The 26248-nt window shown below is 46.1% G+C and overlaps 1 protein-coding gene across 3 annotated transcripts in view; it reads right to left on the bottom strand.

The window, feature by feature from the left end:
• Positions 1-17658, bottom strand: part of SLC24A3 (solute carrier family 24 member 3) — a 341570-nt gene extending 323912 nt beyond the window's left edge. For all 3 annotated transcript variants that reach the window (XM_075925771.1, XM_075925773.1, XM_075925774.1), the window contains exon 1: positions 17166-17658. In XM_075925771.1, the coding sequence (XP_075781886.1) occupies positions 17166-17349 (184 nt within the window). In that variant the 5' untranslated portion in view covers positions 17350-17658. The remainder of the gene's footprint in view (positions 1-17165) is intronic.
• Positions 17659-26248: the final 8590 nt, after the last annotated feature.

Here is a 26248-nt window from a genome sequence, read left to right as displayed (position 1 = left end):
TCACCTAATAAACCATCTTGTTAGTCTTTAAAGTGCTACACAGTCCTGTTTTTTGTTTCAGCTGCACCAGACTAACACGGCTACATTTCTACCACTTTTTATTTTCAGTGAGGATTCTAACACCCTCCACCACATCCACTAATGTCACAGAATTTCCCATCATCCTCACATATAAGGCAGAATGCAGACTCCGGCAGGGAGGAAGGCACAGGCGGGAGGATGTTACCTGTGTGGCGTGTTTCCCTTTTCCCCTCCCCTCCAAGCTTATGGACACAGTCCACCAGGGCTCCCCAGTTCCGCACAGGGGATCGCATTAGGGGACCGTAATAATCCTCCTCAAACCCATGGCCTGCTGCAACATTTCCTCTTCTTCCCCAGGCCTAGGTAGGGGCACTGAAGGAAGGTTCCTGGCATATCCAAAGATGCGGAAGCACCTGCATGCCTGGCCAGGGTCAGTGAAAAGCTGGGGAGTTCAGGCAGCTAAAAGGAATCAAGGGGCATCTGTGTAGATGTCTTACCTTTACTAGGCCCCTGATGGTTTTGGGAAATCTCTGGGTACAAACTCTGCCCCTTCCAACACAAGAATTTAGGGGAAACCATGGAACTGAAACCCACCCAAGTTCCCATCTAGCTGCACGGGTTATTCCCACAGACAGCCCTTCGCTTGGGACCACAGAGTATTGGCAGCACATGGCAAAGAAACACATTGTTAGCTTTCACCAACTACATTCCCAGTGGTCTTCAGCCCTGACTTAAACTGATCTTACTCTAGCGACAAGTTCTCTGTTAGTCGCAATATTACCTTTGTGTGCAGAGAAGAATGAAAACTAGTGACGCGCTCAAACAGTTTAGGGATTGCGTCCCAATTAAGCATCCACAAACTTCATAAATCTATAAAGTCAGCTGGGCAAACAATCTCTGGTGCATCATCTTCAGTCCTTCCCGCCTCTGGTAGCAAAATGAGATCAGGGAACGGGATTCTCTCTTCCCTTCATCTTACGCAGCCATTTGCTGCAGTGTCGAGTGTATGTGTTTTCACTCCATACCAGATTCCCCTTTCACTTGTTATTATTTTACACCCATGTAAGTCCATTGACTTCAAAGGCGTGAGAAAAGAAAGTGGCTATGCCGCTTTGTTCATTGGTCTATCTTATACCCACATTGCACAAACTTTGCACTAGTGCAAATGACCCTACAAACGGCCTCTGAGAACTTTTGCTTTTCTGCTTGCAGCCAGGACAAAGTTCAGGGGTATCTTTAAAGGAAACAATGTCAATAAATCAAAAAAGCGTGAATGTCTTTTAACAGAAAAGGTTCTGGTTTTAAATTTAAGCAAGAGTTCAGGTGGAGTGGGGAAGAAGGTGGCATTAATCAAAAGCAAGGTGGTATAAATCAAAACATCCCTGGTGAGAAGGCAGAAGATTTGTGAGTTCAAATGTCATTTGAACGGGACACAAACGTGAAGTAAATCACATCAGGGTTATCTGGCCAACAGGATTTGCCATCCGGTTAAGTTAGGTGTTAAGTGGGGTCTTTGAGATAAAATCCACTGAACTGCCTACATATACTCTCAGCAAACTGAACAGTCTCCAGAGGCATTTAATTGAAATCTGACTGTGCAGTAGCATTCTTTGGGGCAGAGTTATGTAAGCCAGTTTGGAGTACGCTTTGCCGGGAGCTGAAAGAAAGAAAGAGGAAACTGGCCCTTATGTGTCATTTCAGCTAGCTAACTGCAAAATTCCCGTTAGGTTGTCCTTGACATTAAATAATGCAAGGACGAGCCGTTCAAAAGCTAGAAACTGATCTAATATTCCACCCGTGGCACTCAGGGAGGGAACCGTACTCACTTTCATATCAGCAAGGAGTCTGTTCGTTAACTTTAGACTATGTCACAACTTCTCTCGGGAGGTTTTCCACCAGGGCTGTAACTAGTGTGGCTCTAATACAGACCAGCCTTGACATTTTAACCACTGCATGATCCAACCTTACAGAGCATGTCTAGAAGTAATGGTTGTTAAAATGCCAGTGTGATGCCCACAGGCAGAATCGAACGTGGGACCTCTGTAACTTAGTGCATGAGCTAAAAGCCAGCTGGCTCTACAGCAGACTCATTATTCTCTGTCAGTGGTCTCTAGATGGAAGAGTGCACCACACCCAGCAGGTGTATGGGTTACACAGGACCCACCACTTTTGTTTACCCCTTGCTAGCACTGGAAATTTTCAGGGCAGAATTATCAAAACCACCTACTTCATCTCCCACAGAAGTCAACAGTAAAACTTGTTACAGAGCAGGTCAATGGTGAGTGCTTTTGAAAATCATAAGAACATAACAACATAAGACCAGCCAGACTGGGTCAGACCAAAGGTCCATCTTGCCCAATATCTGTCATCCAACAGTGGTCAAGGCCAGGTGCCCCAGAGGGTGTGAACAGAAACAGGGAATCATCTCTCCTGTCATCCATTTCCAGTCCCTGACAAACAGAGGCTAGGGATACCATTCCTACCCATCCTGGCTAATACCCATTGATGGACCTAACTTCTATGAATTTATCTAGTTCTGTTTTGAACCCTGTTAAAGCCCTGGTCTTCACAACATCCTCTGGCAAGGAGTTCCACAGGGTAATTGTGCATTGCATGAAGAAAAACTTCCTTTTGTTTGTTTTAAACCTGCTACCTATTAATTTCATTTGTTGACCCTTAGTTCTTATGTTTTTGGGAACAAGTAAATAGCTTTTCCTTATTCACTTAATTCCCTGCTCAAAGACTCCTCAAGCCAAGGTCAAGAACGTAAAGCCAAACGCTCGTTGAAGATAAATACAATCACAGCACCACTACCCAGAGGCTGCCCATGTTAACAATGTGAATTCAAGTTTGGCCATTCACAGCTTTACTACAGCAAGTTGCAAATTCTCTCTCAAGCCTTGGAAGGAAAGAGAATCATTGTAAAGCAGCAGCGTGGTGAAGAGCATATTACTGTTTGTGTGAGAAAACGACCCCTTGCAAAATCTCTTCATGAAGCCACACCACAGTGGAAACAACCAGAGGCCTCGATCAGCCACTTTAATTCATGAGCTCATTATGTTCTCGCTTGAAAAAGGCAACACAAAATCCCTCTGCATTATCTAGTTACTCAAAGCGGGACTGGTTTCTCAAAAGGATCAGACCAAATGATATGGTTCTGTATGTCTGGACTCTTTTTAAAAAAAACCCACGAAGTGACTGTCATTAAAATAAAATGGTCTGCAATCTAAAGTAAACATATCCTGATGGAAAATGCTCACATTATGCTTGTCAAGAATTGGTCTAAAGCAGCGTTGCCAACTCTATGTGATTTTATTGAGATTCTCATTATATGTGTACATGCATCTGACAAAGTGGGTCTTTGCCCACGAAAGCTTATGCTCCAACACTTCAGTTAGTCTATAAGGTGTCACGGGACACCTCGCCGCTTTTGCAGATTCAGACTAACACAGCTACCCCTCTGATACATGTCACTATATGTGGGGCTCTTCTGACAGCCTGAGCTCCTACAGGAATGTGATTAGAAGAGACTCTTAAAAAGATAGAGGACCTGGGAAATATAGACCAGCCAAATTAACTTCAATAGCTGGAAAGATAGTGGAACAAATGATTACGTGGGAAGTGACTGTCTAGGAAGGAGTAGCGCTGAAAGGGATCTAGGGGCCATAGTGGACCACATGCCAAATATGATTCAACAATATAACACTGTTACAAAACAATCCAACGTGATTTTGGGGTGCATTAACCGGAGTGTTATAAGACAAGAGAAGTGATCCTTCTGTTCTATTCTGCACGGATTAGGCCTCGGTTGCAGTATTGTGTCCAGCGATGGGCACCACATTTCAGGAAAGATGTGGAGAAACTGGAGAGGGTCCAGAGAAGAGCAACAAAAATTAATAAAGGACTAGAAAATATGACCTATGACAAGAAGACTGAATGATCTGGAGTAAAATGCAGGACTATGTAGCACTTTAAAGACTAACAAGATGGTTTATTAGATGATGAGCTTTCGTGGGCCAGACCCACTTCCTCAGATCAAATAGTGGAAGAAAATAGTCACAACCATATATACCAAAGGATACAATTAAAAAAAATGAACACATATGAAAAGGACAAATCACATTTCAGAACAGAAGGGGGATGCGGGGGGGGGGGGAGGAAGGAAGGTAAGTATCTGTGAGTTAATGATATTAGAGGTGGGGAAAGTTAGATGTCTGTGAGCTAATGGTATTAGAGGTGATAATTGGGGAAGCTATCCTGGTAATGGGTAAGATAGTTGGGGTCTTTGTTCAATCCGCCCCCCCGGAGAGTCTCGAATTTTAACATGAATGACAGTTCAGAGGATTCCCTTTCAAGTGCAGATGTAAAAGGTCTTTGTAGAAGAACGCAGGTGGTGAAGTCGTTGAGACAGTGTCCTTTCTGAGACGTTCTGTCTGAGATGTTTGTCCAATGTACATAGCAGACGGACACTTTCAGCACATTATAGCATAAATTATATTTCTGGATGCGCAGGAATATGTGTTCTTGATCTTATAACTCACTTGGTTAGGTCCAATAATGGTATCAGCAGAATGAATATGCGGACAAAGTTGGCAACGGGGTTTGTTGCAAGGGAAGGTACCAGGGTTGGTATTAGTGTGGTATGTCCTGTGGTTGTTGGTAAGAATCATCTTGAGGTTAGGTGGTTGTCTATAGGAGACTATGGGTCTGTCTCCCAGAGCCTCTTGGAGTATGGTATCCTGTTCCAGTACAGGCTGTAGTTTATTGATAATGTGTTGGACAGGTTTAAGTTGGGGGTTGTAGATGATGACAAGTGGTGTTCTATGTCCGTCTGCTATGTACATTGGACAAATGTCTCAGACACTTCGCCAAAGGATTAATGCCCACAAAACAGATACAGACAAGATCACAAAGAAAAAACTATTTCTTGCCATTTCAACCAGAAAGGACACTGTCTCAACGACTTCACCACCTGCGTTCTTCTACAAAGACCTTTTACATCTGCACTTGAAAGGGAATCCTCTGAACTGTCATTCATGTTAAAATTCGAGACTCTCCGGGGGGGCGGATTGAACAAAGACCCCAACTATCTTACTCATTACCAGGATAGCTTCCCCAATTATCACCTCTAATACCATTAGCTCACAGACATCTAACTTTCCCCACCTCTAATATCATTAACTCACAGATACTTACCTTCCTTCCTCCCCCCCCCCCCCCCGCATCCCCCTTCTGTTCTGAAATGTGATTTGTCCTTTTCATATGTGTTCATTTTTTTTAATTGTATCCTTTGGTATATATGGTTGTGACTATGTTCTTCCACTATTTGATCTGAGGAAGTGGGTCTGGCCCACGAAAGCTCATCATCTAATAAACCATCTTGTTAGTCTTTAAAGTGCTACATAGTCCTGCATTTTACTTCAGCTACCCCAGACTAACACGGCTACATTTCTATTACTATTCTGAATGATCTGGGTTTGTTTAGTTTGGAAAAAAGAAGACTGAGAGGGGACATGATAACAGCTTTCAAGTACCTAAAAAGGTTGTTACAAGGAGGAGGCAGAAAAATTATTTTCCCTAACCTCTGAGGATAGGACAAGAAGCAACGGGCTTAAATTGCAAAAAGCGAGGTTTAGGCTAGACATAGGGAAAGACTTCTTAACTGTCATTGTGGTTAAGCACTGGAATAAATAATCTAGGGGAGACTGTGGAATCTCCATCATTAGAGCTATTTAAGAGCAGGTTAGACAGACACCAGTCAGGGATGATCTAGATGGTGCTTGGTACTGCCGTGAGCGCAGGAAATGAGAGACTTGATGACCTCTTGAAGTCCCTTCCAGTCCTAAGATTCTATAAATCTATGAAATGATCTATTTGTAAGCATGTAGAGGATAGCAGAATTATAATGAATGGCCAACAGGGAATTTGTCAAGAACAAATCATGCCAAACCAAACTAACTGCCTTCTTTGTCAGCATTACTGGAATGGTGGATGGTCGGAGCTGAAGGCAGGCAAAGCAGCAGACATGATATATCTTGATTTTAGAAGGGCTTTTGACAGTCCCATATGACAGAATCATAAGGAAGCTAGGGGACTATGGTTAAAGTACAATAAGGTGTGTGCATAACTGGCTGAAAGACCATACTCACAGAGCAATTTTAAAATAGCTCACTGTCAAACTGAGAGGACATAGATGGTGAGATCCCACAGGGAACTATTCTGGGTCTGGTACCATTTAACATTTTCGTTGATGACGTAGAGTGAAGCGCAGGCTTCTAAAATGCCTGATATGAGCTGGGGGGAGGGAGGTTGCAAACACTTTGGAAGGCAAGATTAGACCTGGATAAACTGGAGAGTTGCTCTGAAACCAGCCAGAAGAAATCCAATAGGGAAAAGTGCTACATTCTACACATATGAAGAAAACCGTCAGATGAACAACTACAAAATGGGGACTAGCTGGCTAGGCAGGTGGTACTGCAAAAAAGGACTGAGAGCTAGCACGGATCACAAACTGAATATCAAATATCAGTCAGCAATGCGATGCAGTTGCAAAATAGGCTAATACTGTAGGATGCATTAATGAGAGGGTTGTATTTAAGACAATGGAGGAAGTTGTCCACTTTACTTGGCACTGGTGAGGTCTCAGCCAGAGGGGAGTCCACTCACTAGGAAAGATGTTAACAACTTAGAAAGATTCCAGAAGAGAGCAACAAAAATGACAAATGGTTTAAAAAACCTGACCTGCGAGGACAAGTTTAAAAAAAATGAGCATTTTTTGTGTTGAAAAAAGAAGATGGGGGGAGACGGAAGAGGACCTGGTAAGTCTCCGAATATGTTAAGTGCTGCTAGATAGAGGACAGATCACTTGTTCTTCAGGTCTACTGAAGGTAAAACAAGATGTAACCACATTCATCCTCAGCAAGGGAGGTTTCCGTGAGATATTTGGGGACACTTTCTAACTATAAGACAGCTCAGCACTGGAACAGTTTTCCAGGGCAGTTGTGGAGACTTTTAACAGTAGGTTAGCCTAACAGTTCTCAACCAGAAGAACTCATCCCCTGGGGTTACACGACAAGAGAGGTCTTTCAGGGGATACATCAATTCCTATAGATATTTGGCTAGTTTACAACAGGATACATAAAAAGCAATAGCAAAGTCAGTACCAAGTAAATGTCATTCAGAGACTTGTTTATACAGCTCTATATACAATACACTGAAATGCAAGTACAATATTGATATCCCAAATAATTTATTTCATAACTAGTAGGTGAGGCCTGCTGTGACCAGGCAAAGTCACTTTGCATAGATTACACTTCTAGGAAAGTTCAAGAAATTAAATCTATGTAATAGAATTTCTTATTAATGTAGTTGCAAAAGGGAAGTAAAAGGACAGGTTTACATTTGTAGGATTTCAACTTCAAACATTATTCATTTTATTGTACCATACATAGTACATTTGAATCAGAAAATCGTAAAGCTTCCATTACTCTTTGTGTAACTAATTTAAATTATTTTGTGATTTGGAAAAGTAACAATTTTCTTTGCACTAAAACAACGGTTGAATAGGCAACTCAATTTTAGTTTTGTTAGCAAATATTTTTTATAAACACTAATCATAGTAGTCATGACTTCTTTCCGATGAAAAACAAAAATAATTATTTAAATATTTCACCCAGATCTTCCAATGTAAAGAGTAGTGCATTCAGCTCATTTAAGTGGCAGGACTGTTTAGGCAAAATTTGGTATTGGTAGGTAATCCCGAGGTATGACTTTATTTTGCACAACAAATCCACAAACAAACAAACTCTTCAAAATATATAATAGATGATGTGGTAAAAATGAGAAAGTCAATCATTTTTCAGTAACAGTGAGCTGTGATACTTCTGTATTTTTATATCTGATTTTTGTAAGCATGTGGTTTAAGTGAGGTGAAACCCGGGGTAACAACACAGACCAGACTCCTGAAAGGGTCACAGTAATCTGGAAAGGTTGAGAGCCACTAGGTTGGACTAATACCCCTCAGGAATGGTTCAGTCATGCTGGCCTGACTTGGCGCCACACTCGCATTCCGGGCCTGTGTCGTTCCCAGATCATGGCATCCTCTTTGGGGCTCTGCCCACCATAATGGGCTCTTTCCCCCTTCCAGGGGGCTATCAGCAGTCCTTAGTCTAGTGCCTGCCTCAGTCTAGCCCCTCACTTTGGGGGCAAGTCCTTCCAGGCTACACATCAATAGTGGCTAGACACGGTGCAAGGCGGTAGGGGGACTTAAGCCCCCCCATTACTCGGGGTCCCGACCCAGGGACCCTCCAACAGCAGCCTTGTCCTGCCCTCCTTCGCTCTCCCTTCACCGCCTCTAGTTCTCTGGGTCAGTTCCCCTGTGGACCTTTTGCACCCTTCTGGCCCTTGTAGCAAGGCCAACAACCTGGCAGGTATCAGACTGGAGTCTCCCTCTCTAGCCCACCCCAGCCTGCCCAGCACTGCTCTCCCGAAGGTGCTTCTCTGGTAACCAGGTCCTGCCCCTTTCCTGGTTAAGGCCTAACTGTTCACTCTCTGCTCAGCAGCTCCTTTTATACAGGGCTGCCCCAGCAAGCCACACCCTGACTGGGTCTTTAAAAGTTCCTCTCCGATTGGCCAGGGATCTGCGCAGGCTCCCTCCAGGCTACTTTAGCCCCTTCCAGCCAGCGTGGGGCAGTCACCCCCCCTAACATGCCTAACGTTAAAGATGAGCTTAAATTCCATCAAAGCCACTTAGAGAGACCTGGGACCAACAGGGCCACAACAACACCGCACTCATAAAGGCACTTAAAGGCGCGGACTGGAAAACCACTTCCCGCAGCTCCCATTGGCTGGGAATGGCTGCGATCTGTGGCCAATGGGAGCTGCAAGTGGCTGTACTGCGGGCATGTGTGCAAATAAAGCGCTGGTCACCCGCCAGGGCTAACCCTGGCAAACCACCTCCAGCTGTCCACCCCGGCTTCCGCACGTGATTTGGTGCATTACTCGGGGGGGGGGGGGAGGCTGAAGGTGGCCCCACCAAGGTGGCCAGGCAGAGCAGCTTGTGAGCACTGCAGCCGCCAAAGCTGTCCTGTGGCTGAACAGAGAACTTCATTCTCCAGAGCTGTCAGTCTAGGGCCTTGAACACACAAACAAACAAGTAATTTCTCACAAGGCTTTACCAACTCCCTGCAGAAAAGGTCACATATCGGGCTCTGGCCTGACGCCCACCCTGGTTTCTGACCATAAATTTCCATTCCCTGGAGTGCACCAGCTACAGCAACACATCAGGGTTCGGATCAGAGTCACATACAAATGCAGTTTCATTCTGGACGGGGGTATGTGTGGGGGGGTGAATACTTTAAAGTTTCATTACACGCTCCCTTAAGTTTGCTTTGAGTTTCTCCACTTGAACAGACCCAGATATTCCGCTGACACTTAATTTCAGGCTAAGAAACAGGGGCCTACCTCCCAGTTATGCTAATGGCCCTTTTTTGCTGCTCCAGCAGCAATAAAGGGGCCTCAACAGAGGTGGAACACTGGGGCATCCCCGCCAGTGAGAACCGGCAGAAAGACTTGACACAGCCCTTGCTCCCTACTGCCCACCAAATCAGAGGCGAGGGATCAGTGACATGTCAGGGACACGGAGACAGTGCAAGGCGCTGCGGCTTCCTATGTCCTATAGGCCAGGAGGCAGAGTGTAATTTAGACCAGCCCTGAAGTTGTTCTAACTACACCCTGAGCTCTCTGAGATGTACACTATCTTCCGCTTTGAGTCTGCACGCTGCCCAGTGCAACAGGGCCTCCCTCTTGTCTTGTATGCAATCATAACAAGCATGAATAATAATAATTCATTATAATAATAAATAATGAGGCATGAAGCCCTGTCCCACAACGATCAAACAGTGGAACACGACTGCCTCTCCTGTAAAAGCGGCCTGAATTTTGGATTGAAAAGGAGAGGCGAAAGCCATCACAGCCTGCCAGGTTGGCCGCGGCTCAGAGTTTGTTCTGAACGCTCAACACGGCTCAAGCGAGAGCAAAACTCCCCAGAGGCCCAGCCCTGCAGCCCTTAAATCGTGTGAGTGGTTCCGTCGGCTTGAATGAGCGTACTCCCCGAGTAAGGGCTGAGGAACTGGGCCCAGCAATTCCAAAGCGCTGGGAAAAAACCACAAGCAATTAAAACAGTCCCGGGGCAGCATTTTTCCCCTTTTCTCCTGTACATGAGGCCAACATCCCAATGGCCAGGACTCAGAAACCTGCCCTCGAAACACTGGAATCATCACAGTCTGCGCAATGAAGAATTCTCTCCTACCACCTCCCCTGTAAAACACACTTCAGAGTAGGGTTACCAGGTGTCCAGTACTGACCTGGACAGTCCGACATTTTCACCTCCTGTCCAGTAAAAAAAAAAAAAAAAAAAAAAAACACAGAAAAAAAAAACAGAAAATACCAGACACCTAAAATGTCTGGTATTTTCTGATTTTTTTCCTGGCCCGAGGCGAAAATCCCGGGTGCTTACCGGGTTCTACAGGGGAGCTGTCCAGCCCGGTGCAGGGAGGCAAGATGGCAGGTGGCCACCGGCAGCTTGTTAGGGCCAAAAAGCCTCAAAAGCATTTCTAAAAGGGACAATGCTTTTTTTAAGCTTAACAACTCTTGGGGTCTTTTTTTTTTTTGCTCAACAACTTTGGTCTCCCCCCTTTTTTTTCCCTTCAACAGAATTTTTTCCCCAGTGGTCTTTTCGGGGTTGGGGTGGGGATGTTTGGTATTTTTGGTTAAACCATCTGACACCCCTACTTCAGAGTCAGACTCATCAGCAAGGGGAAAAAATCCCAAGCGCAGGATTTTGGAACCTGGGATTTGCCTCCCACTCCAGGAGAGTCTTAGAACCAGTAAATATTGCTACAGGTAATGAGACCCATCTAAAACGCTGCCTGACCTCCAAGCCACTGAAAGGAACAGGGTAGCTGTGTGCCCTCAGTCACGCTCGAACACCGCAGACACGGGACTGATCTCCATTACCCCAGCGTGACTCCACGGACTCCTGACTGAAATACCGGCCTGAAGGGAGAGCCAGGGACCTCAATGCACACTGATGGCTGGGCACAGCAAATGCACGTTGTGACTTTGGAGTTCCATCCATTTGCACAAGATGCGTTTTGAAAGTTCCACCCAACTGCCTAGAGGAGAATATGATGCCAAGAGGATGCACTTGATACATTAATACTGGTAAGCCCTAGTACGAAAATAGAGCCACAAGGGGTAGGTACAGCCAACTTTTATATAGTGTTTTTCATCAGTTGATTTCAAAGTATTTTACAAAGGATGGCAGTACCGTTATCCCTGTTTTAAAGAGGGGGAAACAGAGAGAGGGAAAGTGACTGTTCGGTGTCACCTCACAAATTAGTGGCAGCACCAGAACTCCGGTCCTCTGAGTCCCAGTTTAGTCCTCTAGCCGGTAGGCCATAGTCTGTAAAAACAACACGTTGTCCTGTGGCACCTTAAAGACTAACAGATTTATTTGGACATCAGCTTTTGTGGGTCAAAACCACTTCGGCAGAAACACTCTGGTGAAGTGGTTTTGACCCACGAAAGCTGATGCCAAAATAAATCTGTTCGTCTTTAAGGTGCCACAGGACAACTCGTTTTTACAGACACAGACCAACACGGCTACCTCTCTGACATAGAAAAGTTACAGAGGGGTAGCCACGGTAGTCTGTAACTGGAAAAACGTAGTAAAGATGAAGATAGTTACTCTTGATTTATCAAAACATTGAGCTTACTGGTCCCTCTGAATCCTTTCTTAGGGACAGCTTGCAATCCTCAGCGCTCCTCTAGCCTGTGTTCCTAAGACTCTTTTAGGCAGACAGAAGGGCTTACGTGCAAACGCAGAAAGAGAAATTAGACTCAGTCCAAACTAGGGATGTAATAGTGTAGTTGGTTAACTGATAAACAAAAGCTTATAGGTTAATGCTATAGACTACATGCATCGCCCCCTGCCCATACTAGTAAATTTTTTAGCAGGATGGCCAGCAACCTGGCTCAGTCCTGACTCATGCTGGGTCCACGACCTAACCCTACTGCAACTCTGCATTTAAAGTGTATTAGGACCTGGGCAGGAAGGCAGCCTAGTTAAGTTCTGGCTCACGCTGGGTCTGGAAGCTCAGCACCCCCCAGATGGGGGCTGCTGCCACCCTGTGCTGCTGCCTCTGTATGAGAGGTAACAGTGCGGGGTGACACGCAGCCCGTCTCCAAGGGGCACTGGTTTTTAAACTGGCTCCCCTTCTGGACCAGCTCCCACCTAGCACCCTGCGCTGCTGCCTCTGTATCAGAGGCAGCAGCGCAGAATGGCAGGGGGCTCCTCGGGAATGGGGCCAGAGTGCACTGGCTGCCAGCCCCAACCCCGGGGACTGTAGAATATAGTAACCGATAAGAATTCATGAGGTTAATTGACTATTCAATTAACCAATATTTAACATCCCTAGTCCAAACCTTAGCAATGAACAGTGAATATTTACATTCGTAGTGGGGAAGTGTGAGAGACAGAGGCTCGTTTCACATTTTATTGGGCTTCGGGGTGTTGTAAAAATCTTGTAACATCAGGAGGATCTGCACAGTCGTGTGAGCTCTCTGTCAGTTCTCCCAGTTCTCCCCGGTAAAGAGTCCCACCGCGATGGCTCAGGCCACAGCGCTGCGAATGTCTCCGGGGAGAGGTGAGTGAAAAGAACAGCCAGGAAAACTGAGAAAAGCGGAAGAGATTGAAAGAAAAACGTAACACCAGGGACAAACTGAACATGTACTAAATGGAGTTTAGACGATTCAAAGAGTGTATTGTATTAGTGTGCTCTTACTTGGATCCAAACGGCATTATGAGAACTGAGACTGCTTCCACATCTCCATTTCAACCGCAAGCTCGCTTCAGGTCAGCTGGATACTTACGCACTTGTGTAACTTTAAGCACATGAATAATCCCAGCAAAGTCATTGCGACTAATGTGTTGAAAGTCAGACACACCTGCCTAAGTACTTCACTGAACCAAGGCCTCTGTCCTTGTATGAAACTCTTACATCCACTTTATAATCAAGCAGACACTACAAACACCATAGGGCTAAACTGAAATAATCTTACTCACACTGAGTAGGCTACAATGCGGAGATGAATGGTATAACGAATGAACCAACAGAAAGGTGCCATAATTTGCCCATCGCTTGTATCTGGTCCCATTTTCCAATTAACTGCACACCTTTTGCACAGATTAAAAAAATCATTAAAATATACTAGTGTAGAAATTCTTCTGCAACATACAACCAAGCTACCACATACAGGCTGGATATTAGCAGTCGGTGGAATTTTCAGCAGGAGCTATGTGAATTAGGGGCGTAAGTCCCACTGGCAAGTCCATGGGATTTGTGTTCCTCAATCACTTTGGCACTTTTGACAATCCCCCCCTTTGTGACCTGAGTGCACAATGTACTTGCCCCCAGCTCCATCTGGCCACCTTGCTGATGTGTAGACAATGGTGCGTGTGCGATACTCAATGATATTTCTCATCTCTCGGATCAGTCTTTAAGTAACATTGGCTACAAATGCTGATAGACACTCCCAAACCTGAATGAAGACAAAACCGGGGCCAGCGGTGACAGAATTTATTAGTGCCTGCTGCCCAGTGCGGAACACTCTGAACAATTTAAACAAAGTATGGTCATACTTCCCTCTAATCTCAGTACAGATCTCCATGGCATGAACTGCCTTTGTTCCACATATGGCATTCCCGTTGACATCAGTGGAGAAACTGCATTCAACCAGTGCAAAATATGCAACAGAAATTCACACTCCAGATCAGAGAGAATTTTGCCCTACGTTTACATTTTAAAAAGGACAAGGCATTCCCGTTTTCCACATACTCTAATACCAGCTGTGTAGTAATGCTGTGCACTAGTAAGCAGCTGCTATGTTCCATCTTAGAGGTGGCTGCATTTCAGTGGTGTTATGTTATGCAACTGATATAGAGAGAGGGTGAAATCCCAGTTCCACTGAAATCAGTGTCAAAATTCTTAAAGCAAAGGAGAGCTTACAGGAAAGTCATTTATATAAATGGAAGATATCCGCATGTATTTATAGTGAAGATGTTTTCTGTCTTTTCTGATCCTACATTGATCTCTCAAGGCAGAAAGAGCAATGGACATGCTTAAGAAGAAACAGCACTAATAAAAAACATGAAGATCAAAAAAAATACCTTCATAGTTTAAGGGCATTATGTCCAAAATTACAACAATCCTTCAAAACATTGCTGTACACATAAGAAATAAAATTCTTCATTGAAGCATTCTTAGGATTTCTACAACCTTTCCTAGCTACCAAAAACTACCTAACACTTTATTTTATACAAACACTATGAACATAGGACCAAACTTAAGCCATTGTACTGCACATAAAGAAAAATAGCCTTGCACCATTTTTGCTTACTCTGGCATACTTTAAATCAGTGTTGTCTTCAAGTCGTCATTGTCAAGTCCAAGTCGAGTCTCAAGTCACTACAGTTCAAGTCTCAAGTCAAGTCTCAAGTCCCTAAAGTCACTTTTGAGTCAAGTCCCAAGTTGTGTCTCAAATATTAATTTAAAAAATGTCAAGTCACTTTTGTACAAGCCATCAATATTGGCATTTTCGAACAATTTTTTCACCAAGTCGATTTAACAAAATTAGCAAGTCTCAAGTCGAGTCTCAAGTCACAAACAATGAACCCGAGTCGAGTCTCAAGTCGAGTCACCTAGGCGACTTAAGTCGGACTCCAGTTCAAGTTGTGGGACTCGTGTCAACAACTCTGCTTTAAATGCAAATATTAATCAAATGCTATAGCCTAATGAGAATACCGTGTGGTATTTCCATGTGCCACGTGTTTCATCGCTGTTTGAAAACATGAAGCAAGAGATGGTCAAGGAACACCTGAAATCAAACGTCACTCCTCCAGAAATCATTTCAATACAAAATGACACACTGAACTGCTTCAAGTTTCTGACAAATCCTCTAGAATAGGATCCTAATTGTCCCAGCTTTCCTGCGGGTTTCCAAAGGCCACTGGCTGCAGTGCCATGAATTTCACTCTCAAAAAGCCAAACATTTCATTATCTCCCACCTAAAATTTGAAAGCAGAATACAGTGCTACTGTATAACTCACTGAACACGACTGCATAAGCTGCAATCACACTAGACAACATAGGAACTGACATGGAATTTATTTTATGTCACAGTGGGTGAAGTGCTGTAAACAGACTTTTACCTCATTAAGACCCACTGCACAGAGAGGATTAAATAAGTCTAATTGAATACCTTTTCAGCTAGAATTATACAACCACAGCTCAAGTGAACACAATTATATCCGCAACTCATGCAAATACACTCAGAAAGTTTCTCTCCTGTCACATCAGTGCAAACATGTAACATTCACTATGTCCCCATGTGGCAATCAGTGTTGACAAGTGAACCCGTGGAACTAGCAAAACATATGGAGACGATCACATTTTAAAATAAACTAATAGAGAAGACATCTTGACAAGTGAATACTTTATGTTTCATGGTCACCTTGAGATTAAGGCAAAGGCTGCTCAAATCAAATGAAGCTCCCCCAAAGCAACAAACTTTCATTTTAAATTTCACTCTAACAGTGCTTTAGATTGGACTCTCAACAGGCATTGTTAAAGCACCTTAACCATGACATATTCCATTCTAACATTATGTTGTACTAGAGAGGTTATGTTTAAAGAGCACTAATTTTCTTCTTCAGGTGGTCAATATTCATTCACCAATCCTGGAATTTAAGAGACCAAGGGGAACAGTGATTAAATGTACAGTTCTTCCCTGGGTTTTAACTTGCTTAGCTCACAAGTGAAATTAGCAGAGGGATTTGAATCCAGGTAGCTTCCTCTGCACATCTGACTACCTCATTTTTCCATGACTGGTTATGTCATCTCAGGAAAAGCCCAGGACTGGGAAGTGTGAGGAGTGGGATTGTGTTGATAGTCAGATCTGAGGCTGTGGAAATTAAACAGGCGCAGAGTGTAAGTGTACATCTACCGTGCAACACTATTTTGGGATACCGGCGTATCCTGAAATAGCTATCCTGCATCTTCATGCAAGCCGGTTATTTCAGGCTCGCTATTCCGACGTCCCTATAAATCTCATTCTACGAGGTCTATAAGGGATGTTTCGGAATAGCACTTTATTTCAAAATTTGGTGCTACATAGATGCTATAAGCTATTCCTAAGTAGCATCGAAGTAAGATACACAATTTTCAGAGCTCAAATTGCACATCTTATTTCACGTTACAGTGTTGTGTAGATGCACCCTAAAGTGGTCTGTCAATCTCACTGACGACTACAGAAATTTTTAAAAAAGAGATCCGAAACAGGCACACAGAATGCAGAATACAGACAATCCCTTGGCAATATCAGCACAAGCGATGGGATCTCAGTAATAATCAAAACAAGGGGGGGATCGGGATCCAAAAGCCATTTCTTAGACATGCCAAAAAGGCACCAGCCTTCTGTCCGGATTAGTTATTGTTACACTCCCAGCAAGCCAGGCGCGTTAATGCAGACAGCACAAGGTGAAGTCAGGGCCACCCGCTGCCTAATAACCTGCACCACTCACATCACAGTTTATGTGGAGGCATGTGAAAGACACTGTGCATCTCTTCACGGGGCTATAGGAAACACGAGTGGCTGTGGGCACAGCAGCAGAGGTGGGGGTAGGAGCTAGGGGCAGAAGGCTAGGGAGGAAGGGAGGGAGGCAGCTACCACAACTTTCCCTCACTTTCTTTCGGGTGGGGGGGGTCACTGGAGCAGCCCACCTGCCAGGAGAAGAATCCCGCGTGGGGACTCTTCGCTACCCCCGGGAGCGGCTCTCCAGTCCCCGGCGCCCGCCTGGGCATGGCTGGAGCTGCAGTCTCACCCAGCCGGCCGGGAAGCTACAGCCCACATGGGCTGTGTTGCCCACTGCGCACAGCCGGGGAGGGGGGACGCACTTTCGCAGGGGGCACATGGAAATCCCGCACCCCAGAGGGCCCCCCCGAGGAAGCAGAGCAACCCCCCGGCTCCAGCCCCCCACCCGCCCCCACAGGGGCTCTCGCCGGCCGGGCCGGGGGGGGACTCACCGGGCAGCCCAGCCCAGCTGGGGAGGGAAGCCAGGAGCAGCGTGAGCGAGCCCACGAGGCAGAGGGGAGCCCGCAGCAGCTGCCGGCTCCTCCGGCGAGCCCGGCTCCCGCGCGGCGGCAGCAGCAGCAGCATCTCCGGCCGGGAGCGCCGCGCCCGCCGCTTCTCCGCCGCCGCCTCCTCCATGGGGCTGGCCGAGGCGCAGGGGTCCGTGCCGGGCCGCCTAGTCCATGCCGGGCCGGGCCACGGGCGGGAGCCGCTGGCAGCCGGAGCGCCCGAGTCAAGCCCCCAGCCTGCGCGGCCGCCGCTCAGCCAGCCCCGGCGCGGGGCGGGGAGGCAGCCACACGCGGCGCGGAGGGGCGGGCGCGGAGGGCAGGAGCCGCCCTCCCCAGATGGGGGGGGGGGTGTCCCCGCACGCCGCCCCCGCCCCGCAGAGCCAGGCCTGGGCTGCTCTGGGCCGGGGGGGTGCAGCGGTCCCAGCAGGCGATACGAGGGGCCAGTCTCATAGTCCCCCCCCCCCGCCAGAAAGTGTCCCCGCTTTGCGCATTTGCTCTCTGCCCCCCCCCTTAGGGGGGGTCTGGGCTCGGGCCAATCCAACGGGGTCCCCGCCGCCCCCCTGTGGCCCTCCCCCAGGTGGAACGGGGCCCTGGGCTCCCCCAGGCCCATCTGAAGCCCCCCCCCCCACACACACACTCCAGCTGCACTCATTGGGATCCTCAGCAGCTCCACTCCCTCTCCAGCTGTGTCTTCTCCCAGGGCCCTGGGAGGGGTCACAGCCGGGTTCACAGTGGGGGGAGCCGGGCCCTGCCTTAACTGCACCTCCATTTGGTGCCCCACTGACCTGACTCAGGTCTGCAGCCTGAGCTGCCCCCCCCCCCACACACACACTGCAAAATAACCCAGCTGGGACTGGGAACCCAGGCTGGGACCCACGCAGGCCCCTAGATAGGTCCTTTGTGCTTGCTGACCCAGAGACAGATTTGTGTGTGGACAGAAAGGGAATCTGAGGCCTTGTCTACACTTACCCACACCCCCATCTACTTCAGATAGGCAAATAGCACAGCTGAAGTCAACATACTTACCATGGCATCTGGGTCCCTGGGGTCTGCTTTTCCATTGACGCCAGCTACTCTTCTCCTCTTGGTGGAGTATCGGCATGGACAGGAGCACACTCAGAGATGTCTATATTAGACATGATAAATTGATGGCCAGTGGATCAATCGCAGCAGCGTCAATCCCTGTAGTGTAGACAAGGCCTATGGAGCCCCATCGGACTTTGTGTGGAGGGTAGATCTCCCCTAACATATGGGCCACAACAGGTCTCATAACTAAATCTCTGTGGTGGGAGGTAGAAAACTGCCCCAGGCCCCATCTCTAGGGCTCATTTCTTGTGGAGCTTTGGCCATGTGTCACTTAACCTCTTTGTGCCTCGGTTTGCCCATCTCTGAAATAGGCATAGAAAGGTTTTCCTGCCTCATAGAAGTATCATCACTCAGCTCCTGCAGTGTACATAAAACACCCTAAATGCCTCATTTGAAAGCAGGGTTGGATTAAGACATGTGGAGGCCCTAAAATATGTCAAATTTAAGAGGCCCCATAACATTACCACAAAACTGATATTATTGTAACAGAAAGGACAGTGAAAATAGAAATAATAAAGTTTTACTAGGGGGCTGCGCCCTCTGCTCGCTACTCTCACCTACCCCGCCTCTCTCTGGCCACTTTTGCTAAGAGTACCTGTTGACGCTGATGACGTCATTCTGTCGCCCAGCAGGAACATTGTCATCCAGCAGGAAAAACTTTTTTATATGTAAAGAGAGATTTGCACGTATACTGATACACAAATGAGGCTACAACTAAAAACTAGTCATTTTATTTTATTGAGAGGCCCTTCGTAATCTGAAGCCTAAACTGCAGTTTGCTTAGCTTGTGCATAAATCCAGCACTGCTTGAGAGTTGCCCCATAAATGCAGCAAAGATTCATTTAGTCTTAGAGCAGGCTGTCTCCCTTTAATACCGTTATACTCTGCAGCCCTCTCACCCACATAGGCCCCTGCTACCCTGTCTGTTTAAAAGGCAGGTACAGAGCTCGCAAACCAAACATTCCCATTGCCCAACACTCCGGCTTTGTCTGTTTCAGCATTTTGCTTCAAATCTCCCACCAGCTCCGCTCCCCCAGTGGTCACAGCAGCAAGCGCACTGGCGTAGACTGCTAGCATTTTAATCACTGCGCTTCTCAGCGGTCTAGACAAGGCTGTGGCAATAAAGCTGGCAGCTGGACTCTGCTAGCACTCAAGCCAATACAGCCACCGGGGGTTGCTACATGACAGGTAATGCAGGGATGGAGGATTTTGAAGAAAAATGCCTTAGTAGACAGGCTTTACAGTTTCCCTTTGACATCAGTGAGCCTTAAATCAAGGTCTCAAAGAGTTGAAATGGCCTGAATCACTCTGTTTTATTATTACTCAGCACCTGGAAGCTAGAACTGAAATCAGTGCACTGTACCAATCCACTGTCAGAGACAGCTCCTGACTCAAAGTGGTTACAGTCCAATCAAAGGGGGAATTATTATCCCAGTGTTACAGATGGGGGACTGAGGCACAGATCAAAAACTCACACACCGGGGCACAGAAAACAATTCCTTCTCTCTTTCTTTCCCTCCTTCCCAGTCCTGACAGCCTGGTGACACCCTGGTTATGTCATCTGTAGCCAGGGGAAAACTTTGGCTGTGGTCATTAAAAGGAAAGGATTTAAGATCGTATAGTGTTCTCTTCCTTGTGAATATATCCTCTGCATTCACCATAGACTGATGAATTAGGCTGAAAGAAATCTCCAAAATATTTCAAATGTTCCACCATGAAACCAACTAGGATGCTTCACTAGACGGCCCAGATCTCATGTATGGCCATAGAAAGCTCTTTTGGCTTCCCGCTGACACACAGCTTTAATGTGTGTCACACAGCTTTGACATGTGTCACACAGACAATAATAAAGAGGGCAGTGTTGAGATATTTTTTCATAAGAAACAATTATTCAGTGTCTGGAATCGCCTTGAGCATTTTACCGTAAGTTTCCTTATAAAAATCATAGAATCATAGAATCATAGGACTGGAAGGGACCTCGAGAGGTCATCGAGTCCAGCCCCCCGCCCTCAAGGCAGGACCAAGCTCCGTCTACACCATCCCTGACAGATGTCTATCTAACCTGTTCTTAAATATCTCCAGAGAGGGAGATTCCACCACCTCCATTGGCAATTTATTCCAATATTTGACCACCCTGACAGTTAGGAATTTTTTCCTAATGTCCAATCTAAACCTCCCCTGCTGCACTTTAAGCCCATTACTCCTTGTCCTGTCCTCAGAAACCAAGAGGAACAAATTTTCTCCTTCCTCCTTGTGACACCCTTTTAGATATTTGAAAACCGCTATCATGTCCCCCCTTAATCTTCTTTTTTCCAAACTAAACAAGCCCAGTTCATGAAGCCTGGCTTCATAGGTCATGTTCTCTAGACCTTTAATCATTCTTGTCGCTCTTCTCTGTACCCTTTCCAATTTCTCCACATCTTTCTTGAAATGTGGCGCCCAGAACTGGACACAGTACTCCAGCTGAGGCCTAACTAGTGCAGAGTAGAGCGGCAGAATGACTTCACGAGTTTTGCTTACAACACACCTGTTGATACAACCTAGAATCATATTTGCTTTTTTTGCAACAGCTTCACACTGTTGACTCATATTCAACTTGTGGTCCACTATGACCCCTAGATCCCTTTCCGCCATGCTCCTTCCTAGACAGTCGCTTCCCATCTTGTATGTATGGAACTGATTGTTCCTTCCTAAGTGGAGCACTTTGCATTTCTCTTTATTAAACTTCATCCTGTTTACCTCTGACCATTTCTCTAACTTGCTAAGGTCATTTTGAATTATGTCCCTATCCTCCAAATAAGTTGCAACCCCACCCAGTTTGGTATCATCTGCAAACTTAATAAGCGTACTCTCTATCCCAATATCTACATCATTGATGAAGATGCTGAACAGTGCGGGTCCCAAAACAGACCCTTGGGGAACTCCACTTATTATCCCTTTCCAGCAGGATTTAGCACCGTTAACAACAACTCTCTGACTACGGTTATCCAGCCAATTATGCACCCATGTTATCGTGGCCCTATCTAAGTTATATTTGCCTAGTTTATCAATAAGATTATCAATGTCTTTCCCATGTCTATTGTTTATGCCCAATTTGCTTGTAATTTTATTATTTGTAGGGCTATGCATGAGCATTAATCTCCTACTTTTATATTGGAGAAAGAGGCTAGGATTTTCAAGGCAGCCTAAGTGATTTAGGAGCATGTGTCCCACTGAGTTGCACATGGAACTTGTGTTCCCCACTCATTTGGCCTAATCCCAAGAAAACTGAACGCTGGCCTCCAGCCTTTGTCAATGCCCTTTTAATTTAAGTTTTGAATACCCTGGTATCTCTACACACCTTCTCCGCAGCTGGAGGTATTTGGCCAGCAAGCACTAACCTGAGCAGAAAACCCCCAACCCCACAGATACGGCAAAACACCAGAATCACCTAATGATCAGACAAGGGAAGGGACATCATGATACGAGGAAAAAGAAGTTGTGTCAGTTGCATCAAGCTCATCTGAGGTCATACCTCTTGGGCTTGCTCCGCTCTGCTGCTCACAGAAAGATTAAATTCGACCTGAAATTTTGGCAGGCTTCCTGGGAAGCAGCAGCGCAGGTTTGAAGGGGAGCTTATGAAAAAGAGAGCGCTGTGTAACGAACCTATATCTAGGGGGCCTTCTAGTCAGTTGCTTAATAGCGTATTAGTCCTGATGTGCTATTAAACAGACGGATATGCTTCCGTATCGTAACCAGACGAGAATTCCCTCTTCTCGCCCCCTGATAATTGAGTACAGGAGTGGAGCAGGCTTTGAACCCAGCTGTCAGCAGGAAGGAAGCAGAAGGGAGAGAAAGCTCAGCGGAGGTTATTCTTTTGAGGAGAAAAGTGGCTATTTTGGACTTTTGGAGCATGAGACACACACAAAAAAACCAACATAGAAGACAGAGGCCAGGGCAGAGGCGAACACTGGACTTCATATATCCTAAATGCATGCCTCCTCTCCTCCGTCCACTCCTGTTCCTCGTGTAGTGCAACCTTTAGGGGGCAGTCAGTACTCTTGGTTAGCCAAGATTTCCTCGGCTCACAGGACTGCTGATGAGTAATAGGAGACTTTCACCAGAAGGTCACCTGTCCAAGCGGAATTTGTCGATGCATCTGACCGGCTGTTCAATAGTATCTGTGAAATGAGTTTAATGGTCTCAGTCCAGTTCCCAGTGTATCCACTTCATCTAAACAAACCAGCGTGTTCGGCCTCGCTGGCAGCTTTGTTAGCTTCCTCAGCCAAAAGGCCCAGGAGTGAACGGTCGTGGAGAGCGAACCCTCTTCTCACCCCGACAGAATGCTTCTGTGTGTCAACATTAGGGAACTTATCTGGGAGCCATGGGGAAGGTAGTACCGTTACCACTTGTGCTGGGATTACTGACTGGAAAAATGCAGCACCGATTTCAGCCTCTGAGGAAAATGTTACGATCCTCTTGGCTTTTTCGCTCGGTTTCTTCGGCTTATAATTGTTCTATGTGTAAGCAGGCAAAAGTCTTCTATCCTTCTACCACAAGGGTAAACCTCATCTGTGTCGGAGACACAGGCCTTTCCTGGGCATTGGCCCTGCACTGTGGAATGAGCTCCCCCCAGGACTGTCATAAACATCACCAATTTCTACTGTGAGTGAAGGGAGCATTCCTTCCACCTGCCTTCTCCAACATCAACACAGCACAGTGTGGATGCTTATAACAAAAATAAAACCCTACCAAAACAAAACATTGCGCTGTACATGCAACTTTCTTCCCGAAGAAAGGCTGAGAGAACAAACTAACCACACATGACGGAGGTTAATCCCGTGGTTTCATGTACGACTGGAAGGTGCTCTGATTTTACAATGATGAGCATAGTACAAGTGCCTATCTGGAGTGAAATACATTTTTCTAGAGGCTGCAGAGAGCAAAATCATAATGCCACATTTGAGACATATATAAACTAGACTTAAGACAACACACCAAGCAAAGGTCGTAAACAGACACGTTACTCATTCCGTTGTTCATAAATTAGTTAAAAAATGGAAAACAAATTTTGCTCAAAAAAAGGTTTTCATTTCTAAATGGGTTCATTTTTGTTTTGGAATTTTTTTGTGAACTCCCTCTTCCCCATTTTTTTTTTTTATTAAAAACACTCTAAAAATTGCAGTGGTCGTGTCAATAACTTTTTCATTCAAAATGTTCAGTGGAAAAAAAGAAACTCTTCTGTGAAAAACAAACACATCTTTATAAGTTTTCACGAAAAAGTTCATTTCTGGGGGAAAAAAAGCCCACTTTTCAACCCTAAAACAATATGTGACGCATTTCAACCAGTTCTAGGAGAAACCTTGATGGATCTGTTACTTTCCCCCCCTTAATGTTATTTTCCACTCTTCCATTCCCAGAAGCAGGACAGCAAAACCCAATCTGTAAGGATGCCAAGGTGACAAGGGAGGTGAGTGGCAAACCGGTCTGGAGTGTGTTGCAAGCATTAAGCGCTTCCTTGGAAGGATATACAGAGACCTCTAGGAGAGCAGGAGATGCAGGGAGACTCAGGGTTGGCATTGGTGGTAGAGCCAAGAGGGTGGGGCTGCTGGAAAGGCTTTGTCTACACTGCAACTTTTTGTAGCAGAAAATATGCTAATGCAGGATCATTAGCATGAATTGCAATGTCATTAGCATATTTTCTGCCAATTTTTTTTGTGCAAGGGGCTTTTGCACAAAAAGAAGCAGTGTGGCCACTTCCGTTTTGCGCACAAAAACTCTTTTGCATAAGATCCTTATAGCTCCTTTTTTGAGGCATAAGGATCTTGCACAAAAGGGTTTTTTTGCGCAAAAACTTCTTGCGCAAAAAGTATCTGCAGAGAATATGCAAATGACAGCATGACAAATGCTAATAAGCACTTCATTAGCATACTCTGCTGGCAAAAGGCTGTAGTGTAGATGTAGACAAAGGCCCGGTGCGCATAAAATAAATTTGTGCTAATGTAACTACATCGCAAACCCTTTGGCTACATCTACACTGTGCATTGTTGCGCAAGAAGATATGCAAATGAGGCACGGTGAGGACTATCGCCACACCTCATTTGCATACCTAATGAGCTGCCATTTTCGTGGAAGGGTCTTTTGAGCTGGAGCCGTTCTTACTGAAAATAAGTAGCAGAATGGCTCCTGCCCAGTGTAGACAGCTCCTTCTTGCGCAAAAGCCCCTTCTGCAAAAATGGTGGCTCATTAGGCATGCAAATGAGGTGCGGTGACAATCAACAATGCGCAGTGCAGACGTAGCCAAAGTGTAGACCCACTGCACTGGTGAGTAGTGGAGTTTATCACTTACTTTGGTGTGTAACCAGATTATGCACAAGCATAATCCCTGCTTTGGATCATTGCATCCGCAGTAGGGGATGTCACTGCGTGGTCAGAGACATGGGCGAGAGCTGTGCATGGGCAAGCCACAAAGGCAAGAACAAGTATCACAGGTTGGACGCGTCACATGATGGGGAGCCAGCGAACGCAACTCAGCCCAATTCACCACTATGCACTTTGCCTCCTGCCCGGCCGTTCACACCCGTGTACAGTTGGAGCATGGTGGGGAGGGAAGCCACTTGCCCAGTTTTGAACTGGACAGTCCTCTTTTGGGATGGTTCTGTCCCCCTCGCAGCACCGAGGCAGATCTGGACGTGGTTTGTCTGACTGAGATGAGAAAGGCCATTTTGAAGAATGTGGTCCCTCCACCCTGCCCCCTTACACAGCCACCTTAGAGGGGCCTCGTGGCGCACGCCTCAAAACGGTGCCCCCATGCGGCATGCACTTGCAAGCAGCAGGCATGAGAGATCATGTTGGCAGTGGCAGGACCGTGCCGTTCCTAACGGTACCGGAATGTGCAATATTCCAGATACGTTCGTAACCACCTTCATGTGGGGATAAAATGTTACCAGATCGGAGCGGTAAAGCCTGGGTCGCATTTACACGAGCTGTGCAAAGGGGCGTAAGGGGGGTGTAATACATCGGGGACTTCGCATGAACGAGAATCTAGTAGTGTTTTACTCCCACTTTGCAGAGTTTTAGACAATGGAAATGCAGTTGATCTAATCTACCTGGATTTGATACAGTTCCCCATGGGAAATTACTGGTTTGGAGATGACGGGGCTTAATATGAGAACTGAAAGGTGGATAAGGAACTGGTTGAAGTGTGGGGGATGATAATGGGTCATACTGAAAGGTGAACCATCAGGCTGGAGGGAAGTCCCTAGTAGAGTTCCTCAGGGATCAGTCTTCCCACCATCTTTAAACTTTTCATTCACGACTTTGGCACACAAAAAATGGGGGAATCCTAACAACATTGGCAGATGACACAAAGACGGGAGGTACTGCCAGGACAGATGAGTCCCAGCATATCATAAAGAAGCTCTGTAGGACCTTGCAGACTGGAGTAATAGAAATGGGATGGAATTTAATAGTGCAGGGTCGTGCATTCAGGGACTAGCAACAAGAATCTTTGCTCTCAGTTGAGGACATATCAGCTGGAAGTGACAGCGGAGGAGAAAGACCGTTGTGTCCTGGCTGATCACAGTTGGATGATGATGAGCTGACAACACGATGCGGCCGTGAAAAAGGATAATGCAATCCTAAAATGCATCAGGCGAGAAGTGCTATTGGCATCATCCAAGGCTCTAGTGAGACTTCATCTGGAATCCTGTGTGCAGTTCTGGTCTCCCCTGTTTAAGAAAGATGAATTCAGATGGGACCAGGGGCAGCTCAGCGCTACTGAATGATTGGAAGAATGAAAAACCTCCCTTGCAAAAGAAGTCTTAAGAAGATTTGCTTGTTTAGTCTAATCCAGCGAAGGGTGAGGGATCTCTATACATACATCCCAAGGATAAATACCAGGGAGGCAGGGAGATTTATTGAAGGCAAGGGCCAATGTTGACACAAGAACAAATGGCTCTAAA

This window comes from Pelodiscus sinensis, chromosome 3 (genome assembly GCF_049634645.1).
Source record: "Pelodiscus sinensis isolate JC-2024 chromosome 3, ASM4963464v1, whole genome shotgun sequence".
Taxonomy (NCBI): domain Eukaryota; kingdom Metazoa; phylum Chordata; order Testudines; family Trionychidae; genus Pelodiscus; species Pelodiscus sinensis.
Note: the sequence above shows the minus strand (reverse complement) of the source record. Positions and strands in the feature narration are given on the sequence as shown.